This window comes from Armigeres subalbatus, chromosome 3 (genome assembly GCF_024139115.2).
Source record: "Armigeres subalbatus isolate Guangzhou_Male chromosome 3, GZ_Asu_2, whole genome shotgun sequence".
NCBI classification, from domain to species: Eukaryota; Metazoa; Arthropoda; class Insecta; order Diptera; family Culicidae; genus Armigeres; species Armigeres subalbatus.
In genome coordinates, this window is record NC_085141.1 from 366,666,607 (window position 1) to 366,688,211 (window position 21,605).

General features: G+C 39.0%; 1 protein-coding gene across 1 annotated transcript; it reads left to right on the forward strand.

Annotated features, from left to right (window-relative positions):
• Nucleotides 1-400: 400 nt before the first annotated feature.
• Nucleotides 401-21,235, forward strand: LOC134223498 (neuropeptide Y receptor type 5). Its single transcript, XM_062702662.1, has 3 exons — nucleotides 401-784; nucleotides 854-974; nucleotides 19,971-21,235. Exons 1-3 carry the CDS (start codon nucleotides 552-554, stop codon nucleotides 21,072-21,074), a joined length of 1,458 nt encoding a protein of 485 aa, XP_062558646.1. The 5' UTR covers nucleotides 401-551; the 3' UTR covers nucleotides 21,075-21,235.
• Nucleotides 21,236-21,605: the final 370 nt, after the last annotated feature.

Sequence of the window (21,605 nt, forward strand, 5' to 3'; positions counted from 1 at the left end):
ATTACAGTAAATTCACCTTATTTTAAATCAAAAACAAACAAAAATTTGATTAAATAGATCGCTCATTGTTCCGACTCAACAAGAGCTTCATGATCGATGCTGCTAAGGTTCTAAAGCCTTGAAAAAGGTTTCTTGCGCGATGTTGCCACACATAATGCTGCTGTTTTTTCCTCCCGCACTAGGAATTAATTATTCCTTCGTACAAGCGATTGTCAATCAGCTTATCGGCAATAACATCCCGTCGATAACCGTAAAAATCACCATTTCCACTGGTAGGATGCTTATCAGCCAACGTAAAACCAACAGATAACCGATTCATTGGCGTGGAAAACCAATCGTTTGCAACTATTTTCCACCGACCGAATGTGTCATTTACACGCAGCCTACCAATAAAGTTGGTCATAAATTCAGCTTCTCAAGTGTGAACGTTGATCCCGGAGCTTTGGATTTGCTTCATAACCGTACAGAGAGAGAGAGAAACAGTATAAAGATGAAGTCTGGAGACGGTGTTTAGTTTCAGTTTAAACATTTGGAAAACGAAACCCCGGCAAATGGCGTTCAAATTCAGTACCGATGCTCTTCAGTGGCTCACGACGAGTAATTTCACTGCCGAAAGCTATCAGGAGTTGGGTGTGCAACAGCGGGACCAGTTCTTTGGCTACTGGGAAAGCTCGCTGAAAAATCTTACAACCGAGCAGCGGACAGTTTTCACAGTGCTGGTGATACTGGTGATGGTATTGGCCATCTTCGGCAATGTGTTGACGATCGTAACCAATATTCGAAGGTGCTGTAGTTCTGATTTGTTTTTTTTTTGTAATTCTTCGAAGAATTTAATTATTTATTCTAAAAATAGGGAACAACGTCATTTGTTTCGGGTGTGTTTGCTCTCACTGGCTCTAAGCGATATTTTATTCGTCACATTTACGTCAATCGTGTATTTATCGCAATTCAACAGTGAATACAATTCTTTATGGGTGAGTATTACTAGGTCTTTATTTATATTAGGTAACTATGTTGCGTTTTTCATCTGAAATGAGTTTTTGTTTTAAAAAATAATATAGGTTTAGTAAAAAAATTATTGATCTGCTTGCTGTTTTACCATATTTGCAATATACTTTTAAAATTTCGGTTATAGGTAAGCTCTCCCTTTTATTTTGCGCATTTACATTTAATTCTCTCTGTGATCTGAATGTTCGTATGTTTGAAATCGAAGGAAAGCCAAATCTTCCACATATGGTAAAACGTCCTATCGTTGTGGTGTGTCCTAATATTGCGATAGTGTTAAAATAGTCCATTCTGGGTATTAAAGCAACAAAAACAAATGTGGATCCGTTAATGCTCTTTGAATAAACCACTAGAACACATTTTGTTTAAAAAAAATCCATTCGAAATTATGAAAAATCAATATCTTTCCATAAAAAATTAAGTCCTTTGATGCTATTATTGCGGTAGTGCTAAGGTCCTATTGTTGTGGTATCGCTCTCCATAAGAAATACAGGCAATACCCCAACAATAGGAGTGACCTTAAAAGAATATAGCAACGATAGGCAACTTCGTCCTTTTATTGCGATAGTTTGTTTTTATTGTGACAATAATTAAACATCATAAAGTTAGCACAATTGATATAGGGGAGAGACGTTCAATATGCGCCCCTTAAGCAAATATTCGAATTTAACGATGATAATGGTGGAAATTATGTACTTCCAATGTGTTAACCACTAAATAAACTTATCGTCTATGATACGGAATAAAAATTTGGACGAAAAACCAATTATATTCCGAGAAAACGATTTTATTTTGAAGCGCTGCATTTTCGTGCAATTTCAAACCATGCGGGTTGAAACGCGCCACCCCGAGGCTAAAACGCGCCAGCCTAAAAATGTAAACAAACAGCAGTGAACTGACAGAAGAATCAATCAAGTATCAATTTATGAAAAGTCCTATTCTCGTTTCTACTGCAATGAAATGTTAATTAATTTTTTTTTGCTAAATTTTCGTGTAACTAGTTGATGTGTGCATACAAGATATGTTTATTCTTTAAATTATTTGGTGGGCGCATGTGATCTTGTTCATTACGGAGCCAAATCACGATTTTCTGTGCATGGTACATGTATCACACTTCCAAGAAGTGAGATCTTACGGTCTACATGAGTAACCAACGATCTATCGGACTGCTTCGAATGTGATATATGCCCTTTGTGATACGTAGAATAGAACGTGTTCACATCATAGGTTCTTGATAGTCCAAGAAATCTCTGGATTAAGGCTATAAAGTCTATAGAAGCAACAAAAAATCGATCGGACGGTTTTAAACATGGTACATGCCCTTTATGACACATAGAATAGAATGCGTACCCAGCATAGGTTCTTGGTCATCCAAGAAATCCCTGGAATAGGCCTTTCGGTCTACACGCGGAACCAAAGATTTCTTAGATTGTTTCAAATATGGGACTTGCCCTTTGTGATGCACAGAATATAATGTGATCAAAGTATGAGTTCTTGGCCATCCAAGAAATCCCTGGAATAGGCCTTTAGGTTTACATGGGGATCCAAAGATTACTTGGATGCGAAGTGGTATTACCTGTTGTCATGGGTTGTAGGTAGTCTACGAACTCCATACATTCAAGGTCTGATGATTAACCTTCGTATTGGAGGCAGATATTGAAGAATAAACAAGTTGTGTGACCCCTTCTTGGTATATGTTTGTATTCCAAGTAGTTCTTGATGTTGTCACTGAAGCCAGGTAGTCTACGAACACCATAGATTCAAGGCCTGGGGATCAACCTACATAATGGAGGCAGTTATTGAAAAATAAACAAGTTGTGTGAAACCTCCATGGTATATGTTAGTATTCCAAGTAGCTCTTGTTGTTGTCATTAGTGCCAGGTAGTCGACGAACTCCATAGAGTCAAGGCCAGTGGATCAATCTCCGTAATGGAGGCAGTTATTGAAAAATAAACAAGTTGTGTGACCCCTAGCTAGTATATGTTTGTATTTCAAATAGTTCTTGTTGTTGTCGTGGGCTCCAGATAGTCTATGAACTCCATGGAGTCAAGGTCCATGGGTCAACCTCCGCAATGGAGGCAGCTATTGGAGAATAAACAAGTTGTGTGACCCCTTCTAGGTATATGTTTGTATTTCGAGTAGTTCTTGATGTTGTCACTGATGCCAGGTAGTCTACGAAATCCATAGATGGGGATCAACCTACGTAATGGAGGCAGTTATTGAAAAATAAACAAGTTGTGTGATCCCTTCTTGGTATATGTTTGTATTGCAAGTAGTTCTTGTTGTTTTCGTGGGCTTCAAGTAGTCTACGAACTCCATAGAGTCAAGGTCTATAGATCAAACTCCGTAATGGAGGCAATTATCGGAGAATAAACAAGTTGTGTGACCTCTTCTTGGTATATGTTTGTATTCCAAGTAGTTCTTGTTGTTGTCGTGGGCTCCAGGTAGTCTACGAACTCCATATTTTCAAGGTCCGTGGATCAACCTCCGTAATGAAGGCAGCTATTGAAAAATTAACAAGTTGTGTGACTCCTAGTTAGTATATGTTTGTATTCCGAGTTGTTGTCGTGAGCTCCAGGTAATGTTCGAACTCCATAGAGTCAAGGTTTGTAGATCAACCTCTGAAATGGAGGCAGCTATTGGAGAATAAACAAGTTGTGTGACCCCTTTTTGGTATATGTTTGTACTCCAACTAGTTTGTGTTGTTGTCATTGGTGCCAGGTAGTCTACGAACTCCATAGAGACAAGGCCTGTGGATCAACCTCCGTAATGGAGGCAGTTATTGAAAAATAAACAAGTTGTGTGACCCCTTATTGGTATATGTTTGTATTCCAAGTAGTTCTTGATGTTGTCGTGGGCTTCAGGTAGTCTACGAACTCCATAGAATCAAGGTCCATGGGTCAACCTCCGTAATGGAGGCAGCTATTGGAGAATAAACAAGTTGTGTGACCCCTTTTTGGTATATGTTTGTACTCCAAGTAGTTTTTGTTGTTGTCATTGGTGCCAGGTAGTCTACGAACTCCATAGAGTCAAGGCCTGTGGATCAACCTCCGTAATGGAGGCAGTTATTGAAAAATAAACAAGTTGTGTGACCCCTTATTGGTATATGTTTGTATTCCAAGTAGTTCTTGATGTTGTCGTGGGCTTCAGGTAGTCTACGAACTCCATAGAATCAAGGTCCATGGGTCAACCTCCGTAATGGAGGCAGCTATTGAAGAAAAAACAAGTTGTGTGACCCTTTTTTGGTATATGTTTGTACTCCAAGTAGTTTTTGTTTTTGTCATTGGTGCCAGGTAGTCTACGAACTTCATTGAGTCAAGGCCTGTGGATCAACCTCCGTAACGGAGGCAGTTATTTATTGTTATTTATTGAAAAATAAACAAGTTGTGTAACCCCTTCTTTGTAAATGTTAGTATTCCAAGTAGTTCTTGTTGTTGTCGTGGGCTCCAGGTAGCCTTCAAACTACATAGAGTCATAGTCTGTGGATCACCTTTCCAAACGGAGGCAGTTATTGAAGAATAAACAAATTGTGTGACTTCTTCCTGATATATGTTTGTATTTCGAGTAGTTCTTGTTGTTGTCGTGAATTCCAGGTAGTCTACTCCATAGAATCAAGGTCGGTGTATCAACCTCTTTAATGGAGGCAGTTATTTGAAAACAAATAAGTTGTGTGGCCCCTTCTTGGTATATGTTTGTCTTTAAAGTAGTTCTTTTTGTTGTCGTGGGCTCCGTAATGGACGTAGTTATTGAGCATTAAACACTTTAAACACTCTGTAATGATCCATAATAAACCACATGCGGTGAAAGTTATTTCATGAAATTTATTGTTGTTTTCGGTATTATTTGAAAACAATAGAAACGACAAAAAAAATTAAAAACTTTTGTGGTGATAAAATCGTGTCGAAAACGTGGTATAATCGGAGTCGACAAAATCGGGCAAATACTGTATATGTTCGCATTCCATGTGGTGCATGTTATTGTCATGGGTTCGAAGTAATCTACGAAATTCGTAGAGTTAGGGCCGCTGATTAACCTCCGTGATGAAGCCATTTATCGAAAAAAATAACAAGCTGTGCAACCTCACCTGAGTGAATGTATGCATTCCAAGTAGTTTTAGTTGTTTCCATGGTAGTAGGAACTATGCATGAACTCGATACAGTTATGATTTGCAGATTAACCCCGAACGGGAGGCTGTTGGTATATGTTTGCATTCCAAATAGTTCAAGTTGTTGTCATTAGCTCTAGGCAGTTATTGACAAGGTGTGCAACCTCATTTTGATATATTCGCATTCCAAGTAGTTCTTGTTGTCGTGCGTTCCAGGTAGTATACTAACTTCATTCATATCACGTACGAAACTGTTTATTCCTTGGAAATGCAAAATGTGAATAAATTGGAACGAGATAACTTCGATAAAAACGTAAGGAAAAAACGGCGCTATATTAGATCATGTACCGTGTTACCGCCTTACCTTACCTTACCGTGTTACCGCCTTACCTTACCCTACCGTGTTACCGTGTGTAAGCCTAGAAGCCTTACTCCATGAATTTCTAGGATGGCCATTAGCATATGCCATGAACGCATTTTATTCTATGGACCACAAAGGAAAAGTACCACATTTAAAACAGATTGATATATCTCTGGTTAAGCATGTAGATCCTAACGTCTTACTTCCGGGTTTTCCTGGATGACCATGGAAATTTGAAATAACGCATTCTATTCTACGTACCATAAAAGGCATGTTCAACTTTTCATACAGGCCAAAAGATCTCTAGTTAAGCGTGCAGGCCTTTTCCAGGGTTTTCTTGGATGACCATCAATCTATGCAATGGACGCTTTTTATTCTGTATACCACGAAGAGCATTTACCGTTTTTGAAACAAGCCAAAAGATCTCTGATTGCGCGTGTAGATCTAAAAGGCCCTCCCCAGGTCTAAAAGGCCCTCCCCAAGTTATCCCTCCCCAGGCCGTCTGCGAGTTGTGGCGCCTGCCTAGGATGTGGTGGGGTTTGACAGTGGGCCCTGGTAAACCTCTATAAAAAGCTGCATGAATCCGCAAGTAGGTTCCGCCAAAGCGACCGTGTGCCGCTCAAAGCGCACAAGCCCAAGTCCTGGTGTTAGGTTGGATGCTAAACAGCCCTGACACGACGGCCCTCTGACGAGACAGGACTTCCACAGTTATTAACTGCGAGGTTTCTAAGCCAAGTTACCATTTTTGCATTCGTATATCAATGAGGCTAACACGATGATACTTTTATGCCCAGGGAAGTCGTGACAATTTCCAATTCGAAAACTGCGTAGACCAGCACCGGGAATCGAACCCAGCCACCCTCAGCATGGTCTTGCTTTGTAGCCGCGCGTCTTACCGCACGGCTAAGGAGGGCCCCTACCACAAAGGGCTTGTACCACTTGTTGAGCAATCCGAAAGATCTCTGGTTACGCGTGTAGATCTAAAGACATATTCCCGAATTTTCTTGGATGACCATGAATCTATTAAATGGACGCATTCTATTCTATGTACCACAAAGGAGTTGCACCACTGTTGAAACAAGTTGGAAGATCTCTGGTTACGCGTGTAGATCTTAAAGTCTATTCCAGTGTTTTTTGGGAGACTATGAACCTATGCAATGGACGTATTCTGTTATATGTGCCAAAATAGGGTTGTACCACTTTTAAAACAAGCCGAAAGAGCTCTGGCTACGCGTGTAGATCTTAAGACGTATTCCAGAGTTTTCTTGGATCACTATGAACATGTGCAATGGACGCATTCTATTATTTGTACCACAAAGGGGTTGTACCACTTTTGAAACAAGTCGAAAGATCTCTGGTTACGCGTGTAGATCTAAAGGTCTATTCCAGAGTTTTCTTGGATCACCGTGAACCTATGCAATGGACGCATTCATTCTATGTACCACAAAGGAGTTGTACCACTTTTGAAACAAGTCGAAAGATCTCTAGTTACGCGTGTAGATCTTAAGGCGTATTCAAAAGTTTTCTTGGATGGCTATGAACCTATGCAATGGACGCATTCTATTCTATGTGCCACAAAGGGGTTGTACCAATTTTGAAAAAAGCCGAAAGAGCTCTGGTTACGCGTGTAGATCTTAAGGCCTATTCCAGGGTTTTCTCGGATGACCATGAACCTACGCAATGGACGCATTCATTCTATGTACCACAAAGGAGTTGTACCACTTTTGAAACAAGTCGAAAGATCTCTGGTTACGCGGTAGATCTTAAGGCGTATTCAAAAGTTTTCTTGGATGGCTATGAACCTATGCAATGGACGCATTCATTCTATGTACCACAAAGGAGTTGTACCACTTTTGAAACAAGTCGAAAGATCTCTGGTTACGCGTGTAGATCTTAAGGCGTATTCAAAAGTTTTCTTGGATGGCTATGAACCTATGCAATGGACGCATTCTATTCTATGTGCCACAAAGGGGTTGTACCAATTTTGAAAAAAGCCGAAAGAGCTCTGGTTACGCGTGTAGATCTTAAGGCCTATTCAGGGTTTTCTCGGATGACCATGAACCTATGCAATGGACGCATTCATTCTATGTACCACAAAGGAGTTGTACCACTTTTGAAACAAGTCGAAAGATCTCTGGTTACGCGGTAGATCTTAAGGCGTATTCCAAAGTTTTCTTGGATGACTATGAACCTATGCAATGGACGAATTCTATTCTATGTGCCACAAAGGGGTTGTACCAATTTTGAAACAAGCCGAAAGAGCTCTGGTTACGCGTGTAGATCTTAAGGCATATTCCAGAGTTTTCTTGGATCACCGTGAACCTTTGCAATGAACGCATGCTATCCTATGTACCACAAAGGGGTTGGACCACTTTTAGAACAAGCTGAAAGAGCTCTGGTTACGCGTGTAGATCTTAAGGCGTACTCCAGAGTTTTCTTGGATCACCGTGAACCTATGCAACGGACGCATTCTATTATATGTACCACAAAGGGGTTGTACCACTTTTGAAACAAGCCGAAAGAGATCTGGTTACGCGTGTAGCTATTAAGGCCTATTCCAGGGTTTTCTTGGATGACCATGAACCTATGCAATGGACGCATTCCATTCTATGTACCACAAAGGGGTTGTATCACTTTCTACACAAGACGAAAGTTCTCTGGTTACGCGTGTAGATCTTAAGTCCTTTTTCAGAGTTTTCTTGGATCACCGTGAACCTATGCAATGGACGCATTCTATTCTATGTACCACAAAGGGGTTGTACCACTTTTGAAACAAGCCGAAAGAGCTCTGGTTACGCGTGTATATCTTAAGGCCTTTTCCAGAGTTTTCTTGGATGACCATGAACATATGCAATGGTTGCATTCTATCCAATGTATCGCAAAACAAAGGTCCAAGCTCCAGGAGGTTCTCGAAAAACTTTAAAGCCGTGAAAATGATAATGAACGTCTTACTGTGCGTCATCAAGGATCTTTACCACTTATGACTTCTTGATTTCTTGGCGTACCAAGAACATTTTAAGGCCTCAGCCCTCCATGATAACGACGATAATGATAACGAAAACAATTTGGACGACCCTAATACCGAAATAGGTAAAAGACACACACACAGACTAAAAGTGTGTTAAATATCAAACTTTGCTTACTTTAAAGATTGCAAACTTTTTTTACGCTCCAAATTCCAAACAGCGCTCCCTCCTTTTACGCTCAAAATTACAAATAACGCTCCCTCATTTTACGCCCTAAATTCGAAATAACGCTCCCTCTTTTTACGCTCTGATTCAATTTACGCTCCCCCGTTTTGGGCGCAAAAAGAGGTTTTGCAGTACTAGATTTGAAATAGTCCGATAAATCTTAAAGTGACGGGTGTAGATCTTAAGGCCTAACTCCGGGGGTTTCTTGAATGACCCAGAATCTCTTACGATGGCTCATTCTATTCTAACCATCCAAAAGGACATGTGCCATAATTTAAACAGTCCAACTGAACTTTTGTTACGCGTGTAGATCAGAGGACCTAACTCCAGGGATTTCTTGGGTGACCGAAAACCTCTGCCGTTGACTTATTCTATTCTTCACATCCAAAAGGGCATGTACCACATTTAAAACAGTCCGATTGATCTTTAGTTACGCTTGTAGATCTGAGGACCTAACTCCATGGATTTCTTGGATGACCGAAAACCTCTGCCGTTGACTTATAATATTCTACATCTCCACGTACAAAAGGATTAATTGGATGCCTAAAAATCTATGCTGAAAAAATGTTGTCTCCACACTATTTACTTCTCTCCCTTCGTTTGTATTCTTGCTTTTTTTCTCTATTCTTCAATTTGTACCTTACACCTCTCACGTCTCGTTTCTCACTTCTCACATCCCATTTATCAATTGTCATATTCCTCTTCATGCTTTTTTACTCATTCCTCACACAAAGTATCTCGCTTACTACTTCTCCCCTTCTACTACTTGCTTCTCGCTTTTCACTGATCACATCTTATTTCGCACTTTTTACTGCTTGCCTTTCGCTTCTCACTTCTCAATTCTCATTCTTTTTTCTTGCTTCTCCCACCTCACTCCTCAGTTCTCATATCCCAAATCCAGCTTACAATTCACGATTGATTATAAAACTATTTAGGGATTTTTAGTCGAATTCTGAATTCCTACTTCTCACTTGTTGTTTCTCACTTCTCACTTCTCATCACTCATAACTTCTCACTCATCACTTTTCACTTTTATTTTATCACTTTTCAATTTTTACTTTTTTACTTTTTAATTGATGATATTTTAAAAATAAATTATTATCGGCACACGCCCTTCTCAAACTATGACATCCATAGTCAAGCACATTAGATAGGCGCGTTTTATCCTGCATGCAGAGGTTTTAATAAAATGTGTGTTTTTCTATGAAAAATGTAGTAAAGTTAACTTTTTAGTAACTTGGCACAATCTTTACTAATTTGTTTTTCCAGACATGTGCAAAGACTTTTAAAAAAATGTTTTTATCTAGTGGAAAATCCTTAAGGGAACGGAAGCTTAAATTTTATCAAAAAGCGGAAAAAAACAAATTTATTTTTAAAAATTTTATTATAAATGTCTTGACTATTATTTTTAATTTGTTGATCTAAAAACATGTTTAGGCGCCAGCTGCCATCGGTTATGTAACTTAATTTAGCCTATTAACCCAGAAAATGCAATGGCTCGTATTAGCTGACTGGCGCATTTTAAACCTAGTTCCCCTAATGTCCGACTATTTCTATTTTAAGATTATCCTTAATTTGTTATTGTTGTCGTTGCCAGTCCATCTCATCGTGAGTCTATTGTGTCCATTTTGTCCATATTGTGAATCCAATGATCGATGCTTTGTTCGGTTGCCATTTATCGAGGTACGTTGGAGGAATGCCTCCGAGAAGAACAGATTTGTCAGCCGTCATCAGGCGCGTTCCCCGGATTTGGTGGAGGGGCTGAGAATCGAATTCTTGACCATTATGGTGGCTTTTTGTGTCTGTAGTTTGACTTCACTTTGGGAGGAATTAAACGAAAAGCAGAGATTTTCATGCGTGCTGTGAATCTAATAAAGGTCCGTTGAGTTACCTGTGTTAATTGACGTTCATCACGACGAACCTTGGTTTCGTCAGTCACTTTCAGTACTGCATCATGGCACAGGTTATGGTTCGTAGCTTGGTCGACAATTGAAGGTAAAACTTCCTACGCATCTTCTTCTCAAAACTTTTCAAAAGTACCTCAGGGAAGTAAATTTTATCCGTTTTAATATTATTGTACAATGTTTGTCTTATACTACACCGTTATTACAAACTGATGGTACAGTCAGAGCCGGATTTAGGGGTGGTTCTGGGGGCGGGGGTGGTGGCTCCGGGCCCCACAAATTTTATGTACCAAAACCAACAATTTTTGTACATTTTAGGGCCCCCACAGGCTTTCTGCCCCGGGGCCCCCCTCCGACTAAATCCGCCCCTGGTACAGTCATGGATGGAGCCCAGGATAAGCCACTTTTACGTTGGCCAACCCCTGTAGTTCAGGACCGAGTGAGTGAATGAGGTAAGATCAATCAACAACTGCAGAGAAATGCAAATAATGTAGTTTTATATGGTAGATGGAAGCAACCTTTCATCCAATGTCAAAGATTTGGATGTTCTTAATGACACAAAACTATTATTTATGGAGCACTACTTGATAATCCTGGAAATAGCGGATCGTAATATTGATCTGATTTGCAAATATGCATAGCTTTAAGATATTTACTGTAACAACCCCATATGCATGGGGATAAATAAGGGTAAGCCCTCCTATGAAAAAATAGCCCCACTAGAATTTGAAAAGTTTGTTAGCAGTGATATCAATTTTCAACATAAAGCATAGATGAATTACTGAAAAAGTTTGAAGACAAAAGAGTTATCTGCCCTATCAAAATGAAATTAAAGGAAGACATAAAATTAGGCATAAAATGACCCAGGCAGAATAATGCCAAACGTCCATTATGCCTTTAACATACTTATGCCTAACGTCGTGGACCCAATCGAGTAGGGGTAACGGCTCAAACCTTGGCCCATTAAGCTACGGTTGAGCACATTTATCGTTATAAATCTTCATATATTGCATTTCCAACCAGAATTATTCCACCAGCCGACGCCAAAAGCAAAAAACGACGTTGAATGTCCGCAATATCTCATTAAAACCAGCGAAAGTCTCGAGAGAAATGGACAAAATGTCGGCATCCTTGTCCCTATCAGGTGGATAATTTTTCAGCCCACTTGGGACGAGTGATTGTTGATTTCGAACATACGAAAGATAAAGATGGGTTGCTGTTTATAGTACCAGTCATTTTGCTTGCGTTGAATAAAGACAGCATGCAAACAAATAGAGAAAATTGGAGAAAATCAAATCATCTTATTGAGCGTGAATTCTAATGTAAAATACTACCACACTGATTGTGAGAGTGCGTTTTAGATTACCCCAATAGCACGCTTACCAAGGACATGCTAACGAAAATACTATTATATGAATCATTTATTTCCCAAATGTTTACCATATTTTCAAGTGAAGAAGTTTAGAAAAATGGGAACTGTATTAGAAAGTGCAAATGCAAAAAGGCTACATGTTCTAGCCTTCATGTTGAACCAAACAAATTGCATACGTTAATTATTGGCTGCCGCATAATTATGAGATTTACTGCTAGTTGAAAACATGGCAGATGTGTTGCTCTCGCTCTCGCGATACTCTCAAAGAAACTTTTTTCCGAAACGTAAACAATGCTTTAAGGCTGCCTTACACCTCGGGAAAATTTTCCGCCGGAATTTGGTCCCCGTGTATTTTAAAGGGGGCGGGGATTTTGATTTTCCGTGCCCAAATTCCGAAAACATCGCATATGCAAAAATACATGGGGAAAAAATCCGCGGACCAAATTCCCGAGGTGTGAGGCTACCTTTAGGTGGGGATGATGCATAACGCACTACTGAAGAAAGCCAATTGTAAAACTCATTCTAGGCAATTCTTTGCTTTGTACTGTGCATAAACAGTTATAAAGATGCTCACCGCCAAAGATGGTCTTAAGCATACCCGTCTCTCGAATACTCCGAGTGCTTGCAAGTCCTCCTGGAGCATTGTCCATGTTTAATGTCCGTAGAGGACAACCGGTCTTATCAGCGTCTTGTACATGACATGACACATTTGGTGCGGTGGCAAATTCTTGTTGATCGTAGTTTTTTCTGTTGCCCGTAGTAGGCCCGACTTCCATAGATGATGCGCCTTCATATCTCATGACTAACATTGTTATCAGCCGTTAGCAAAGATCCAAGGTAGACGAATTCCTCGACCACCTCGAAGGTATCCCCATCTATCGTAACACTGCGTCCCAGGCGGGCCCTGTCGCGCTCGGTTCCGCCCACAAGCATGTACTCAATGTTGGTAAAAACTCAAATTCTCAAATCTCATCCACGATTCAAATCAAGCGCGAGGCAAACCTCACCCGACTCATGGCTCAGGGAATCGTTCATGATTCGACTCGCGATTTGCATTATTGCGTGATTTTTGCGTGTTCTTCTTTGTTAAATTCATCGGAATAACTTTCTTTGCTTAAAGTAATGGATAATAAATCAATACGTAAACATAAAATACGCTTCGATTGGGTATCTCAGCTCGCGCATGAGGTTTCGGTGAGTGAGATTTGAGCATGATTCTACCAGCACTGCATGTACTCCGCATGTAGCAAGTACGATCTGGTCCGTTGTCGAGCGGCCGTCAACGAAGTCGGCTGTGGTTTGGTAATTCCTGGAAGTAAATACGGTGGATTGCTAAATGGATTCCTTAAGGAAATTCCGGAGGATTTTCCAAAAGAATTCATAGACAAATTTTGAAAGAAATTTTCAAAAGAATTTCTAAAGGAATTTCAGAAGGTGTTTCTAGATTTATTTGCTGATAATTTTTTAATAAATTATTTGATGAATGTAGTAATGAATCACTGGAGGAATTACCGATGGATTACTTAGAGTAATTTACGATGGAATGCAGGAGAAGGTATGCATGACAGATCTTCCGGATGACTAATAGAATTAATTCTTGGGGTACTCTTTTTACGAAAAAATATCTGGATTATATTCCGAACGAACTTTTGTATTAATTCATGAAATATGACCTGAATGAATACTCTAAGAAATTTCTGAACAAATTTCCAAAGCAACAATTTTTGGTATAGCCTTAAATCCAAATTAAAAACAAGGTATTATTTTTCTACTTTCCGGATTTGCGCAAGAATTTCCTAAAGAATTCCTTCAGATGTCCCTGACGGAATACTTCTAAATGTTTCTGAAAAAAATTTCGAATGAATTCCTGTATTAATCTAGAAGTTTATTTAAAAATTCCAGTAGGTATTTCTTTGAAAGCCGAATACCTATTGTATAGAGTACTTTATGGTACAGAACACCAATCCGGTTGGTTTTCCAAGAAGTCAAAACCATTACTTGAATGTGGAGTAAAAGTACGCAGGAACCGGTGAGGCAAGAGTACGCATATGAATCTTCAATTTATGATGTCAAACCCATATCTCCGACCGAGATAAGACTTCTTCCAAAGCGTAAAGATTCACAACAAAGAAAAAAGGGACAGAATTCGAATTTATCACAAGTTTTTAGGATAAGTTGAAGTAATTCGGTGTTAGAAAGGAATTAGCGAACAAAGCACTGAAGCGAAATAATGAAATTGTATTAGGACTTGTTGTACACCTAAACATAGTACGAAAACACAATTATATCTAAATGATAATTTCATTTAATCAAAAGAAACATTCATAAATTACGGAACGTTTAGCTGGGAGGGGTTGCGAGATATGTGACAATCCATATAATTTTTAGAGGATTCATACAAATAGTGTAAGAGAGGGGGGGGGGGTTAATGGGTGATGAAATAACCAAATTTTACGTTACGTGATTGGTGGACTTTCTTTAAGGAAAATGCCTTTGTATACGCCACGCGAAACCTCATATAAATTTTACCTCTGTAGTTTTTTGTATATATAAAAAACAATGGTTCGAATGAAAGTGCACATTTTTAGGACCCCCTCCCCCTTTAAGAGTTACGTAAACTTTAAACATTCCCTAATATATGCTCATTAAACATCAATTAAATGGTATTAGCTCTTATTTGTGTTAATATATACTGAAAGCACATGATTGGATAAATGTGTACTCTTACCCCACCCGATGCGCACTTTTACCCCACCGGTGGGGTAAGAGTGCGTTTTTCAATTGTCTTGCAAAAAGGGTTCTACCAAAATGAATCTCAATAATTTCAATATTTTTTCCACTGGGTAACATAAAGGAAGAGTATATGAATCATCGACACTGATTTGATATGCAGAAGCTTACTTCATAAGGGCCACATGATGGATTGAAAACTAAGTGCGTACTCTTGCCCCACTCTACTCTATGCGATTTTTACAATGTACTTTGTGATTGTCACCTATATGGATTCGCTTTAAGCGTTTTTCACAGTGTACTCTGTGTTGCGTGTTTGACGTTCGGCTTCAGCTACTCTTGTTTAATCTCAACTTGAGGTTAAATAAGGGTGGGGTTATGATTATGTTTTTTACTTAGTTTTTCAAACAAATGGTCACCTACATGGATTCGCATTATGCGTTTTTCACAGTGCACTCTGTGTTTCGTCTTTGACGTTCGTCCATTGTTACGTCCTCAATGTTTTTGTGACACCTCTCTTTAGTCCCTAGCTTATTGCGTGTGAGTCTAAATAATTGGCTTTACTATAAATGGTATATCATATGCATTTGCATTGTGTGACTTATGTATGTATTATTGATTGTATCTTCCTTCTCCAGAAACCTGTTCCATTCTCCTTTTCAATTTCACTTCCTCTTCCTTTCCCCTTTTCACTTCCTCTTCCGTCAGGTAAATGATGAGAAAGGCCAGTGAAGGCGATGGCACAAATCTCCCAAATTGAGGGGAACGTGCCTCCTGAGACGACGTTCTGATAGCTGGTACCTGTATTATAATATTTACCTGGTACCTGTAAAATATTTTCGAGTATCTATTTGGCTTGTTCTTCATAAATTTATTCAAGAATACATTCTAAAATTCATTCTAAAATATATTTGGAAACTCCTACCGGAATTTCTTTCAAAATTTCTCCAGAAACTCTTTCGGGTACTCCTCCAGGAATAATTTATGAAATTCACACAATAGTTCATTAGAATATTCCTCCAGGGATTCTTCCGTAGAACCTCCCGAAAGGCCTTTATAAATTTCTCCAGAAATTCTTTTAGTAAAATAATTCCTGCAGGAATTATTCCGGAAAATTTGTCAAAGGATTCTTCCGGAAAATTATTGAAGAATGAAATAGAAAACTCTAAAGAAATTTTCGTAGGAGTTTCTGACGGAAATTCGAAAGGATTCTCTGAGTAATTCCCATAAGAATTTGCAAATGAAATTTACCAAGGATTCATAAAAGAATTTCTGAAGGATTTTGTGAGATATTTTCGAAAGAATACTCAAAGAAAATTCCGAAGGAATTCCTATAAGAATTTTTGAAAGATCTGTAGAAATTCCTGTAGGAAATTTCGAAGGTATTCTTCCTAGAATTTCTTCCTAGAGTTTCCGAAGGGATTTATGCAGAAAGTACTAGCAAAATTCCTAAAATATATTCCAAAGAAACTTCTCAATTAATTTCCAAAGAAACTCCTGAAGAAATTTCCAAAGGCATTCTTATAGAAACATCGAAAGGACTAAAGGAATTTCCGAAAGTATTCCTAAAATAATTTGCGTAGGTATTCCTGAAGTAGCTTCAGAAAGATTTTCCAAAAAAAATTCTGAAGAAATTTCTAAAACAATTCGTAAAAGAATTTCCGAATGACATTCGATATTTCTTTTATTTCCTTCTTTGATTTTCCGAGGAATTTCCAAATAAATCTTCCAATTTATTTACGGAATTGCAATTTATTTTTGGAAATACCTTTCCTTCGGAATTTCTTCTATGTCAAGAATTCCTTTACAAATTCTTCTAGGAATGATATGGAAATGCTAATATCATCTTCCAAACTTGGACGTACATGTTCATGATAGCATTAGAGGCGAAAGTATAGAATTGATAGTTCCGTTTAACTTCACGTAGAAGTAACACACACGAAATCATTAATTTAGTGTACTACCCTTGGTGGGGGCATCCATCAATTCAGCTGTTATTGGTCGACGGTACAGCAGCAGTGCCTTTCTCTGCTTTGTTCTCTCCGAGGCAGCCAAGTTGGTTGCGACGAGACGGACGCAATGAGAAAACAGAACTGTGCAATAAAAATCCTATTCGACTAAATGCTGATGTCATATTAGAAATTTGGAGACAGTACTCGTCGATAGCAAATCCTTCCGCACGCGATGGCATATGAGCAAGTCAAACCACCTTCCTTTTGCCAGTGGAGATATATCAGCTTCCACACTGATATTCTTCCCTCCCCCTTCATACGGGAGCTTGGCAGAAGGAAGGTCGTGCGATATATGCCATCACAAATATTGCCCTACGCTCGCTTTCAAATCGACTTCTATAAAAACATTCTTCATGCCTGCCGTATCCTAACGGAACTATCAATTCTATACTTTCGCCTCTAATGCTATCATGAACATGTACGTCCAAGTTTGGAAGATGATATTAGCATTTCCATATCATTGTAAATCGTTTAACTTCACGTAGAAGTAACACACACGAAATCATTAATTTAGTCTTCTAGGAATTTCTTCGGAAATTCATTGAGAAATTCTTTCGAAAAATCCTTTCGGAATACTGTTATGAGATCTATTAGATTTTTTTCAGAAATTCCTTTAAGAATATCTACGGAAATTGTTTCAGGAAAACCTTTCAAATTTTTTTAGGAAAATTTATTTTATGAGTTTCTTGATGAATTCCTTTAAAAAAGGTCTTAAGATATTCTGCCGAAATTGAAATAGGAACCCCATATTTTGACGTAGGACTTACGTCTTTCTTTACTATACTGGGTGTCACTTAGATTTTTGGAAATCGAGAGCGTTACGCTGAAAGGGAAGATTTCGAACGTTACTAGCGCCTTTATCTTTCGATGGATTTTTAAGAATCATATATCAATCGACTCGGACACTCTCCAGCAATTTGCCAATTTCATTGAAACTTAAGATTTTCAACGATAAGCTATTAAAAATTTCAAATCTTGTCAAGGTCAATAAAAATTTCATATATAATCAATCTCGTTCATTCCTAACACGGACATCAGAATGCATTGCCACGTGCCTTCGGATCCACCCCAAGATTTACTTTATGCATAAAAGAAGCAGTGCCTTCCGTGTGCGAGTCATTACAGTTTGTGACAGCAGCGCGTACTGACGTGCTTTTCGCTCCCGCACATTTTTTTACCTAGACAGCATGCAGTCGCCAGCGGGAGAGCTACCGGTGGGTCTGCGAGTATGCATAAAAGAAGAGGACGCATTTTTTTGTCGTTCTATGCTTGATGATGGTCGGACGTAGTGGTGTCGGTTGCGATTGATGCAATCGCCTAGCTCGGAGTTCACGGCTGGTGGATGAAGAATAATAAAATTAGCCCAGAGAGATTTAGTCTGCTCATCCAGGGAAAGTGATTGGTTTAATAATCCACAACTATAACAGTTCTGATTCCTTAGTAAAAAATCAAATACACTATTGAATATAGAAATTGATTAAAAATAATTATTTTCATTCATTCGCAGTAGGCATTGGCAATTAAATGATACACATTCAGCAATGGTGTTGACATCCATTAAATGTTTAAAATAGTCCGCAAAAAAAAATTTCCAGAAGAATATTTTTAATAAACATCGTTTTATACTTTGGTTCTCATTTTCTGAGAAATTTTATTATTAAACTGAACTCGTAGTTTGGAACCAAAACATTATTAGTATTTTGTGCAAGTAGTTGCAAAAAGACGAGTTGTACGTTTATCCAACGAGGCTGTTGAAATTAAATCCTTTATCACTCAAAGACGAACTGTAAACCAGGTATTATGATCAGAAATTGCAAAAATAATTTCTAAAATCTATAAATTCCCTACATTTGCTTGAGTAAATAAGGGTTCAATAGTTAGGAACAATGCGATTCTAATTATGTATTTAATTATTAGTTTCATTTCCAGAAGTTTTGAAAAAAAAAACAAATCGCTAATAATTCTACATAGTATGAATGTTGTCGTTTCCAATATCAATACCTATACCAATCAAACCCCATAAATTCAAAAGATAAATGTAAATACGTTACGATTATTCAAGTCCTACGTCTACTCTCGGTTTTGTTTAAAACATTACCCATTACTTTTTTTTTCAAAGAAATTGTATAACAATTATTGAAGGATCTTCTTGTTTTAATTATAAATGGCATTACATCCTCTACTGGGACATTGTCGCCTCACAGCTTAGTGTTCATTGAGCACTACCACAGTTATTGACTGCGAAGTATATCATGAGGCTAACACGATGATACTTTTATGCCCAGAGAAATTAAGCCAATTACAAATCCGAAAATTGCCTAGGCCGGCACCGGGAATCGAACCCAGCCACCCTCAACATGGTATTGTTTTGTGGCCGCGCGTCTTACCGCTAGGCTAAAGAGGGCCCTGCAATTATTAAAGGATACTCTCAAATAAATGCTTCCAGTAGTTCCTCAGAAAACCCCTTCCGAAACTCTAGTAAGAAATTCATGGAATTCCATTGAAATTTCACTTAAGAGTTTCTTCACAAATTCTTTTAGGAATGTTTCGAAAATTATTTAAAAGAGCTCCTTCGAAAATTTCATCTGGAAATTCATTTGATATTTTCGTTGGAAACCCATCCGAAAATTCCATTAGGTTTTCTTATTTCATTTTTTAATACATTTCCGGAAAAAAATCTCCAACGAAAAATCTGGAATAATTCCAGCAGGAAACTAATATGGTTTTACTAAAAGGAAAAGGAAGCTCCAAAGGAGGGCTCGAAGAAACGTTTGGTTGCTGTTAATTATTGGAAAGGCGCATTGGGGAAACAAAATCGATTCTTCTAAGGATTAGCATTTTCTGAAAATAAAAACCATTTATTTCGTATAACTACGTAGTTCTACGTCACCTATCCGTGCAACCCGATTGGGCTGCACCTTTGAGTTTTTACCCGATGATAGACCCACTGCAAAGGCCTGCCGTTGACTTGATGCAATCTGTGCATTTTTGTCGCTAATTCACTGTACTTGGAGTTAATGCAAGATTGTAATAAAATGTTGCAATCTCTGGGCACAGTGGCGTAGCCACGGGGGTGGTTTTGGGCAATTTTTCGGGTTATAAGTCAAAACGATACTACTCCTTTGGAATTAACCCTTGTATTAATCCCAATAAATTCTTTTCGTTATCAATTGTATTTAAAAAATTTCAAAAACCAAAAGATCGAAACATATAGCTTTTTTTTCGACAGCATTTCATAACTTATTTTGAATTCAACTTATTTTACATATTTATTTGTTATCGTTTTTCAGACACTCGGTGAGCTGATGTGCACATTTGCGCCCTTTTTCCAAACTATGGCAGTTCTGGTGGACAGCATCACTCTGGTGGCAATCGCCCTAGATCGATACATGGCTGTGGTACGCATCTCGAAAGGTAGCTGGGAACCGAGTGGCCTATTCTGCTTCACCTGTGCCATTTTGATATGGGGCCTGGCAGCCGGAGTATCCAGTCCAATGTTGACCATGTACCAAATTTACAACGTCATTGTGCTGATAGCCGATCGCAACCAAGCGGACGTCATAACCGGTTACTTTTTGGCGGAAATTTGCGCCACTGATAAGAGCCAAAACGGGTACTATTTCGGGATTGTGTTCACCATAATATTCCTACCGCTGCTATTGTCGTTCCTGTGGCTCAACACTATCATCGCTAGAGAAATTTGGATTCGAAGACGTCCCATTGATAGTCGTACCAACGCACCCAAGAAACTAAGAGATTTGAACGCTATCGAGAGTACATGTGAACGCAAAACCACCTCAACCAACATTAGTTCGAGCAATAATTTTGATAGACGCCCTCCCCCTCCTCCGGTGATTCGGTCCTCGTACTCCGTCTCAAAATGTATTTGCTCCAATTGCGTAGATCAACACTCACCCCCACAAGTGCCTCCCCCACCACCTCCCAGAGCTCCCGCCACCATCCCCAGTCCAGCTTCTGACAGCCGCAAAAAGCGCCAGTTGCGCATGTTCAAAGCAGTCGTGTGCATCATGTCAGTGTTTTTCCTGTGTCGGCTGCCGACCTGGATATTTCTGCTGATAAAACTGCACGGCACCGCTACGACAAACGTCTACTGGACGCTGCACTACACCTTCGGCATAATGGCCATGCTGAACTGCGTGCTGAACCCGTTGATCTACACCTTTCTCGGGGAAACCATCAAGGTGACGGTATTCCTGAGGACGATATGCGTCCGCTTGTGGGTGGATCCTTGCCGCCGGGGAGCAAAACGGACGAGGAGCACATTTTCCGAGCAGGGTAGACGGGATTTTGTGGTGGCACCGCAGTCGCAGGTGAGAAAGAAGCATTCACAGCAAAGGCAACAGCGGCGTGATGGGATGTTTAGTGGCGATTGAGTCGTTTTGTGACGGTCAGTGTGTAAGTCGGTTGCAACAATTTTACAAAAATATCTATGTTTGTCTGTACTGCACTATTGTTATTATTATATTTTTTTTTAGTTTCTCAAGTAATTGAAAGAAAGCATCCCTATTGATAAAATAATTTGCGCCAGCACGTATGTGACCGATGATACTTCGAAATATTGTAGGATTAGGGTTGTTCAAAATACATTTTGTTTTTTGGTCGATATAAAACAAGTTCGAAATAAAATTCTAACAATTCTACTTTTTTGTTCATGAAATAGGGGGAATGACGGCTTTGGCAGGTTTTGTTCTATTATTGGCAGGGGGGTTTTTTATGACTGACTAGGCTCAAATTTGGCCTAAGCATTCTTTGCATATCAAAGAATATTGTGGCCAAATTTCATAAAAGTCGACAAAAACCCCCCTGCCAATAATAGAACAAAACCTGCCAAAGCCGTCTATCCCCCTACTTGAATGAGAAACCTGCAATTTTAACCATGTATCGATTAACATGTACTAGATGGT

Coding starts and splice junctions, on each gene's coding strand:
- LOC134223498 (XM_062702662.1), top strand. CDS start 552: ATGGCGTTCAAATTCAGTACCGATGCTCTTCAGTGGCTCACGACGAGT. Junction 785..853: donor ATCGTAACCAATATTCGAAG/GTGCTGTAGTTC, acceptor TTCTAAAAATAG/GGAACAACGTCATTTGTTTC. Junction 975..19,970: donor GTGAATACAATTCTTTATGG/GTGAGTATTACT, acceptor ATCGTTTTTCAG/ACACTCGGTGAGCTGATGTG.